Source organism: Aptenodytes forsteri, unplaced genomic scaffold (genome assembly GCF_000699145.1).
Source record: "Aptenodytes forsteri isolate BGI_AS27 unplaced genomic scaffold, ASM69914v1 Scaffold54, whole genome shotgun sequence".
NCBI classification, from domain to species: Eukaryota; Metazoa; Chordata; class Aves; order Sphenisciformes; family Spheniscidae; genus Aptenodytes; species Aptenodytes forsteri.
Window position 1 is genome coordinate 16,720,935 of NW_008796044.1, and position 9,688 is coordinate 16,730,622.

Below are 9,688 nucleotides of genomic sequence, written 5' to 3' on the forward strand. Positions count from 1 at the left end.
CTTGTAGTGTGCCCCCCTTTTTGCCCGCCCCCCCCCCCCCCCCGAAAATAAGCTTGTGTTATTCTGCAAGTTGACTCCTAGTGAAGTCCATTTTCTTTTTTGCACTTCCCTTCTACCTCCAACTGTAATCAAATGCTGATAAGAAACACATATTTCAAGTGCAGTGAGTTTCTGTTTGTTTTAGATGAAGTATTGGTTGGGCAGTGAAGAGAAAGGGAATTATTGAAGGAGATGAAGGGAGCTGTTTTGAGCTGGCAGTTCCTTTCTTGCTTGTCAGTCAGTATATCCGAACCAGCTCTATTTGTGTTGCCCCTCACCTGGTCTAATGGGTAGGCAGTAATGAAGGAAGAGGTTCAGGAGGTGGGACAGAAACCTGTAGGAAACCAAGAGTTTTTAACTTCAAAAATCATGGAACAACTTGCTTTCTAAAAAGTAAGTTTTCCTGGAAGTGAATTTTGACCCTGTCAGATGTTTTTATGTACAGTGTTTACTAAGAGGACTGTGTTGCTAGTTCTGTCACCGTGATTGAACATTAATATATATTTCTGAAGCTGAGGCATCTCTGGAGTCCAGGCACTATGTCTAACGTCATCTGACAGTGTTGTGTAACTGTAAACAGTGCAACCACCATTTATAATGCCAAATAGTTTTGGATAGATACCATAAATCAATTGTGGTGTAGTTGCTAAACTTGCTACTCCTATTAAAACAAAAAATAACTTCTTTTAGGAATAATAGGAAATTATTCTTTCTCACTCTGAAGCTGCAGCGTTAGCTGGTGGGAGTCTCTTGCATTTAAGCATATATCCTTCTAAACCTTTGGTGTTAAAATGAGTTTAAGAACAATTTGAAGTGTAAGGATACATGCAGTAGTTCTATAGGAAAAATATGCTTGTTTGTATTTCAAACAATTTAGCTGTTACTCTCTAACACTTTTTGTCTATTTGGTGAGGGTAGCAGTAAGGTCTACCTACCTCACTCATAACATGCCAACTAGCTGTAAATATGAAACTCTCTTGCAGCTGCATTACCTCATATTTATCTCCACGTATGCAGTTAGCTGGCTTGACTCCTGAGGGGAGTTAAGAATTCCCTAAACTTGTCCTGTACAAGAACTGAACAAGTTAATGTTGATATGATAATTCAGACTAGTCGTTTCTTCAACAACAATAGGTGTGTTAAATGCAAAGTAGTTGACTTCGAACTTTAGCAGAGAGGCACCGTAATGTCTAGTTCATATGGGTTTAGTTGAGTCTTCCCTGTTTTACAGTTGTTTAAAGAGTAATTCATACTGGAAAAGTGTACCATGTAAACAAGAAGTCTGTTGTAACTGATCCTCTGTAAATATACATGTTTCATGAATAACATGATTCAGTGTCCCCTGTATAATATTTTACTTATGAGTAATTTGACACAAGCGGTTGGTTGAATGCTTCGTTTCTAGAATCTGTAACTTTCCAGTGAACCAGGGAGCTCCTTGGGAGCGCTTAATGGAAGTATTGTTACTTTTTTAAAATAAAAAATTAAAAAGTAGTTTGGCATGCCAAAATACAAGGCAAGCATGGTTCCGCTATTTAAATTATGATGTGTACTGAAAGTCTAAAATGTGTTCTTAATTTTTAAAGTGCCTCCTGATTTGAATCTGGAAGTGACGTGCTGTAAACATGAATAGTTTGCTATTTTTCTAGGATTAAAAAACCATTGGCTATTTATAAACTCCCTCTGCATCTTTTTTTACCTTCCTTTGGATAGAGAAGAGGGCGATGGGCCTTGCATGTTGTTTTAATGTTCACCTTGTGTTTTTACGTAGTTCTGCAAAGCCATCCTAGCATTGGAGAGATTATGAATTTGCCTAAGGGTACACGGTTACATAGCACTGTTGCTGACTTTCTTCATTATAATAGTTTGCTGCCAACAAAAGGCTTTCCTACAGGAGCGCATGCAGTCAGATTGTCTTTTCTTCAGCTTTGTTTTTTGTGCTGTGGTTCAGTAGTTTCATTCGAGTTAACATAAGGTTGGAAATCTTTTTCTGTGTCTACAAATTCAATAAAAATAAGTGCCTGGGAAGAGATACTAGACCTTGTGTCCTGACTGAAGGAGACATCGCAGCATGTTCTCATTTTTTGCTGGCAAAATATGCAATGGTGAAAGATGAAAAACTTTTTAACGGCAGGAAAAGCTTTACTGAGAACTTCTTCCTCTGTAGACCTCAGCAAATTCTGTGGAAGAAAGAGTTTGATGATGGAGAAAACACTAATCACGTATGATTCTGCAAGACATCATAAATCCACAGAGGGAGAGAGGACATGTCTCTGAAGTTCTAAGTCTGGAAAATACTCATGCTAAATTTTTCAGGGACACTTTGGCATACTAATGTAGAAAGCACGTACTTCCAAGCTTTAATTCCTGTCCCACTCAAGACTTTTGAATTCTTTTGAAGTTGCCAAAGTACAGGAGCGTGTATTTCTGCATATGAATTCTAAAAAGTTTGCAGTGTGAAATATGCCCTGTTCATCATACGATTTCTTGTCTCTAAAGTAAATGCCTTGCAATAATTTTCATTTATAGCTGAAGTATCACAAGAGAAGTTAGTGCCTTGTGCTTAATATTAACTGTTTCTCATCCTTTTCTCAGATTCTATGACAGCGGAGATGCTTCCAAAAAATATTTCTTCTAAAAGTGAGAATGAAAGACTAAACAGATCCCAGAATTTGACAGACAGCTTGCAGAGTATAACCCCAACAAAAAAACAGGCGTTCCCAACAACGGCTAAAATCAATTCAGTGACCGCAGTAAAACCATCTGCAGCAAAAGGTGATTCTCCGCCATATGTTCTCTCTCGTGCGGTGACTGCTAGTCCTGTATCTCAAATGGATGTTGATGCTTCTGAAGATACTAAAATTGAGGAAGAAGATCTTCTAACAGATTTGAAAGACACACTAAATAGTTCACCATCCATCATAAAAGAAACTATGGAGTCAGATGGAGGAGATGACTATGGTCGTTACGAAATGACATCGAATTCCAGATACAACCCAGACCTAGAGATGCCAGAAGATGACGACTCTGACACCATTAGTAATTACAATGAGGAGATCAAGACCCTCGATGAGAAGATAAAAGATGTTTCTGTCACAGGGTTGGAAGAAGAAGACAGCCATTTCTTTTTTCATCTGGTTGTAGTTGCCTTCTTAGTAGCTGTTGTTTATGTCACCTATCACAATAAGAGGAAGGTAGGTATGCTGCGAAAGGTTGAGAGAGACAGCTTTAGTATTTAAAATGAAGTTGCATTGCCTTGTACGCTTTTTAATAAGAGGAACTTAGCTTTTTGGAGAATGAAATCTCTGACCACTTAGTCTTGTTGTGATACCACTATGCAGATCATCACTGTCCTTTTTATCTGCACAATGAAAATGAACTTGAATCAAACATTTTAGATTAGAAAATCAATTAATTGCTGACATCAGTAATCCATCAGTTTGGTAATGGGCACTGGCAGTGTACAACATGAGTTCTATAAATGAGACCTGAACCAAGTCGAGTGAAGGTGATTAATTTTGTTTCTGCACAGGATTATAAACAGCAAATTAAGGAAGGTTTAATCCCAGATGGCGTGGGAATGTTCTTGTTATAACTGTGATAATCCTTGCAATAAGTGTTCACTTTAAGGTGGTCTTTATATCATAGATCTTCTGAGGGCTTAACTGCAAACTTCTAGGAAATGTTTAACACTCTTTCCAGATTTAGAGAAGCCCAAAGTTAGTGTTTTCAGGTAACTGTTTCTTCAGTACCAACTAATTCTCTGTATTTTGAAAGTAGCCTGATTAGCATTATTTCAAAATACATCACTAGCATAGAAAATTAACTCCAGCTCAGCCAGACCCAGTACAGATGCATGCACAAATCTGCAATTAAATCATAGGTTAGTTCTTAGAGATGAGGAAAATTTAGTGTTTATCTTTGTAGAGAACACTGATTTGGTCAAGGATTTGGGGGACTCTGAAAAGACCACAGCTAAAAAATGCCAAACCCTTCTGCTTTACAGTGCAATGGCATATTGGGAATGTGCATTGCTGTCTTTATAGGGGAAAATGTTGAAGACTGTGTTACATTTGAAAATTTAACTTTGAGGGAAGTTCAAATAAGTGATAAAAAATGCCTTGTCTTTGCTACATAAGTGAGATAACGCTTGTAGTACCATTTGGGTAATTGAAAAGCTATCTGTTGATATCAGATAGATTGTTGATATATTTTTAGCACCTAGAAATAATTTTGGGAACAAAAATACACTAGTACTTTAATTACATAGATAGTGGCATGTATTCTAAATATGCTGCTGGTACTGTTGTCTGTGAGACAACAGTCAAATTGGTTTGTTCTCCTTTTTCTTTTCCTGTGCCCACTTACATTTCCCCTTTTGCCAGTATAGCTGCCCTGTCTAGTAAAGTGGATTCTTAGATGATGTCGGTAAGAAACAAGGCTAAACAGGGTGAAGATAATAGACATTTGAAAATCTGATCACTTGAGTGCTTTGATTTATCATATAGCCTCTTTAACTGCTCTGCTGATACTGCTGAAGGGGGCACTGAGCTGTAATGCAGAAACAGTTTATCAAATTACACCATCGCTGCTTCTGTTGCCTTTGTTTCAGCACCAGTAATGCAATTATTTTTAACAAGGGTGAAATGCCAGAATAGGTAAGAAGAATAAACTAACAAATGTCACCATCTGGGGGTAGTTTAATAGCCTGTATATGCAGTACTTCTGAAGCTACACACATACCTTTACTGAAAGAGTTACGGGTTGAATGCCGTGTTTTTGCCAAACCACAACTGAGGTTGCCAGTAAGTGACTTGATGGCAAGGACAGTATGGAAATGGCTGACTAGTAGTGCCGTGTTTTATAGCGACAGTAATGCCATTGCCAGGATCAAGGGGTAGAACTGTGATATCAATAGAACTGTTAAGCTGTCTGTCAAACCCAAAATGTTTCTCCATACGCACATGTAAGTTGGCTGCTTTTTCTTTCAGATCTTCTTACTGGTCCAGAGCCGAAGATGGAGGGATGGCCTATGCTCTAGGACAGTAGAATATCATCGTTTAGATCAAAATGTTAATGAAGCAATGCCTTCCCTGAAAATAACTAATGACTACGTATTTTGAAAGCACTGTGATTTGAGTTTGCTGAACTTATCACTCTTTGCCTGCCTAGTCATGTAATGATATTCAGGTATTCTAAATATGCTGCTTGTACTGAAATGAGATGTACTCTCTTTGACCTGGATGTTTTTAAGATTAAATCTCATGCAAGATCAAGGGCATGATAGATCTGTTTGCTACTTTGGTCAGGTTTTATATCAACCATAAAGATACAGAGTTTAATAATTAGTGCTCTTTCCATTCATTAAGCATCATCCCTTCTGTCTGGAGCAGTCTTAATAGTGGTAATACAAAAAATAAGCATAAAATATTTTAGGTCTAATAAATTAATGACTTTGGCATCACTAAATCAAATTAATGATCTCTCTGCTAATCACTTATATGGCTCATAAATCCCACTATATTGCAAACTTAAAATATAATTACTTTTTTCTATGCTTAAATTCTGATGCTGCAAATCTTTCATCTTGGTTTTTTTTTTGTTCTGTTTTCTTGTTGCATAACTTGATCCTATTAGGCAGAATAGCTAGCATGGCAATTTCATAATTTCTGTATGTGTTCATGCAGTAAATAACTTAAAAATAATTATGTAGAAACCATTTTATTTCAGAAGTTATATACCATATATTTCTTTAAAATGTTCAAGATCTTTGTGAAGGTATGCAGCTTCTTGACTGTCCCATTTTTTTCTCTAATGGTATTTATGACTCTTTCATTACCTTTGTAATTAATGAATGGAAAATAAGCCTTGTTGAATAATCTTACTGAAATATAGATAGTTGACAGGCTTTCAGTACATAGAGGCTTTCTGTTGAATTTGAAGACAGTTGGGAAACAGTTATGTGGTCTGCTATATTAGAAATGGGAGAGGCCCGAGAATGTAAGAATAATTCATTTTGCTGTTATTCTGACCCAGGTAACAGGCAGATGAAAGTAATGGTGTGTGGGGCTGCCAGTCTGTGGACAGCGCGCTCTAATTTTTGACAAACATTTACGCATTAGTGTAAATCAAGTTACTGGTACACTAGTTTTTTTTTTTTTACCTTGTCTTTTGTACTTTCATTATTTATGTTTTCATGAGTTGTAAAATATAAAATCTTAGTTTTCTGTACATTGTTTGTGATTTAGTTTTCAAACTGATAAATATGTAAATAACGGTGGATCAGAACCTCATAATTAATGACTTGGTATTCAAGTAGCTTTGTAACACTTTGAAAAAATCAACTTCACAGCTGTTGGCATCCGGAGTCTGAAGGCATGATACTGTCGTACGAATGAAGTGCTAAAAGTTCTAAATCCTACTGTTAAATGCATTCTTTTCATAACCACAAGAAGTAAAGCACAAACAAAATATCCCCAAACTCTTTTCTTGCAGTAATTTTTATCGTATTTGGACTTGTATCACTTAGTATTTTGAATAAGCATTTTAAAATAAATGACAATAATAAGCTTGTGTTTTTTATCTTAACTGTTTCACTGCTTTTATACAGTACCTTACGATAAAGAGCTTGCTTGTGCTTGGGGTTGGACAACCGCTTCAAACCCATCTTTTCTGTTACTGCTTCAATTCATTCTGTGTAGGGGGTGTACGGAGTTTTGTTTTATGGATCTGTTAAATGGTATGTAGGGTAGATAGCAAGGCTTAAATGAAATCTTTTAAGCTGTAGGAATTAATAAGTTCTTTAACAAGTAATTTTTTACTTAAGTTGTACAATTAGTAGTTACTGTGGAAGATACTTGACGCTCTTACCTGAACGTACCCACATTAAAGCATAACACAAGATCCAAAGGGAAAGGTTACTTTGCAAAGCTCCTTCGGGATGTTTAAATGTTGGAATTGGAGAGGAGGCGGCTAATGTTTTCGCACCCAAGAAGTTCAGTAGCTTTCTCCTTAAATAAGATTCATAAAGTGTAATGATTTTGACAGTAGAGAATAGCATGTTCGCAGTTTGCAGAACGCTTGCGGTTCCTTTCAGCTTGGTGCCACAGGCCTTACACAGAACCCTGAATGAGGTACTGAAGTGCCCAACTGCACCGAAGTACAGTGATACCCACGTTAAAAGGTTCATTCCAAGTGTCATTTTCTCTTCAACCCATCCAGTGAATTAGGCCATCAAGGCAGATGTTACATTTTCAGCCGCTTGACTGACTATAATAGCTAGAATACTGTTTAAAAATGAAGAAGATTAACATCGACCTGAATTAGTAGAAATAAGGCATATTTTGTTGATTTCTGGAGCTCATGGATGTGTTACCTTATTCCATCTTGGATGTCTTCCAAAGCTCTTGAAGCATAGTTCAACTGGCTGAATCAAACCAATCTAAATGTTTTTCTTCCAGGCTTTCTGAACGAATAACGATGTCCTCTTTAAGACTATATGTTATTATATTGGTGAAAAAATCTTGCGTTTCCTTGCCCTCCCTCCCTCCAATTGTTTGTCCTTGTGAAAAGACTGTCTGTAGGGAGAGAAGTTCATTAGCTCTCCACCTTTTGAGCGGTTCCTTCCAACAAACCCACTATCTTAAAACCCCGTCACTTTTGCTGGAGGAGGAATGCACACAGCTAATAGCAAGATTGCTTTTTGTGAGATTCTGGGGAAAACTGTCAATTACTAAACCTTCTTTGCAGTTTGTTTTGCAGTCATCACATTTTTAAAATGCTCTTAGGTTTAGCTGTGCTGTGACAATACTTGTCCCACGGATTTAGCAATTAGGTGCACCTAACAGTGTTTAGGCCTAAAGGACTGCAACTCGCTTTGGCTGTACTGCGAATGTTAATAAATTCTCCTCTGAAATGTCCATTTAGCTGTCTTCTCTGAAGATGCTCTTGCGTGAGGTTACCTGAGAGGAGAAAATCGTGTCCTGAGCCTTTTGCTCTTGATAGTCACATCAGTACTGAAATATTTTGAGTTGGGTAGCTGATACTTGAGGTCATGAAATCATGGCTTGCCCGCGTGTCTTCTCTAGCAGAGTGCAGCTTTGCCTCACTCCTACTACTTCACGCCAAGCGCTTAAGAAGAGCAGTTAATTGCTTCTCTAGCTATTGTGCACATCCTCTTTCTCTCACAAGTAAGAAAAATTTCTTTTAAGTATTTGTATAAATATTTTTTTTAATAAGCCTCTTTAGTAATGGTACTGAGGGCAGCTTATTTGAACGTTTTGGGATTCACAGGGACTTAACATGAATTTGAAATCCTTGAAGTTCTTTAAACAGAGGGTTTCATTTGGGGAATTGTCTAAATGGATTCACTTCTAGGATGCTAATGTTTTTAAGTACTCGGGGCGAATCTTGCTCCATCAGGTTGACAGTGATTGTAGTAAGCTGCCCCAAGAGAGAGGTTTGGTCATACCAAAGCAGAAGGTTTGTGGATGCATCTAAGCAAATTAATTTAGGTAACGATGTTTGTGGAATAGCACTAGTCTTAAAACCTGTCCGCTGCTGCTCCGCTCCAGCATTCAGGAAATAATGCTGGCATAACGTAGGGGCTGCAGTACCAATGAACACTGGTTATTTGGGTCCCGAAAAGGCGGCTGCTAAATAATCAGCTTGTTACCAAAGGCATCTTGCCATCCGGTCCCTGCAACGTGGCATATGCTTGCTCGCCTTCGCTCGTAGCAAGATACTACTGGAAACTAAAGTTAGGAAATAGTGAACTATCGCCTCCGCCCTGGCTAACGACTGCGCTGAACTGCGTCTGCAGCGCACTCGTGTGACGCTGTCCTCCTGGTACTGTGAAAAAGGGACTGCGCCCTTGTACAGACGGAAGATTTGAAATGCGCAGAATGACTTCGGCACTTTTTCTTCCAGGATATTTTTTTCATTTCGCAATAGCCCTTGGATCGTTGCCTGAACGGGGAAGTGCCTTGCTGAATTGGCTTGGGTAGTCGATACGCTCTTTCCTAATAGTACCAATAAAGGGGGAAAGGTCTCTCGTGATCCAGTTTTATAAGGGCTCCACCAGCACCGGGAGAGTGGAGCATATGTCATCCATTGTGCAATAAAAGAGCCATTTGCTGATGAGGTAATCGGGATTGAACTACTGCTTTTTAATTTCTTTAACTGAATTTGCTTGTGGAAAATTAAGAGCAGGCAATCAAAAATTCATAAAGTGCTGAGATCAAATAAAGGAAAAAGCAAGCAGATTTATGTCAGATCTTACCAACAAGAAACGTCTTGATCAATTTCTTTACTGAAGAAAGGAAACTTTCTCACATTAAGGTGAATTATGTCTTCCATCAACATTCTGATAAAAGGAATAAAATATTCCTGAAGAGCTTTCTGATTAAACTTCTCGAGATGAAAGTTGAAGCTCTATTTATGTAGGTTCTCTTTAGCGGTTGAGTTTTATGAAATGAGGATAGAAATAATGAATAGGATAGTTTAAACAAATGATACATTTCACTTTTACTATCCAGGAAATCAGGTATTTTAAAATATTTATAGTTTAATTTTCATTTAGCACCAGTGCCTATTATTCAGCTAAATCAACTGTCCTTGGCTGCTGCTCAGTTGTATACAGGGTGAATAG

The 9,688-nt window shown here is 37.8% G+C and overlaps 1 protein-coding gene across 1 annotated transcript; it reads left to right on the forward strand.

Annotated features, from left to right (window-relative positions):
• Positions 1-2,635: 2,635 nt before the first annotated feature.
• Positions 2,636-6,621, forward strand: CUNH5orf15 (chromosome unknown C5orf15 homolog). Its single transcript, XM_009285929.1, has 2 exons — positions 2,636-3,233; positions 5,031-6,621. The coding sequence occupies exons 1-2, from the start codon at positions 2,640-2,642 to the stop codon at positions 5,160-5,162; spliced, it is 726 nt and encodes a 241-aa protein (XP_009284204.1). The 5' UTR covers positions 2,636-2,639; the 3' UTR covers positions 5,163-6,621.
• The last annotated feature ends 3,067 nt before the right edge of the window (positions 6,622-9,688 follow it).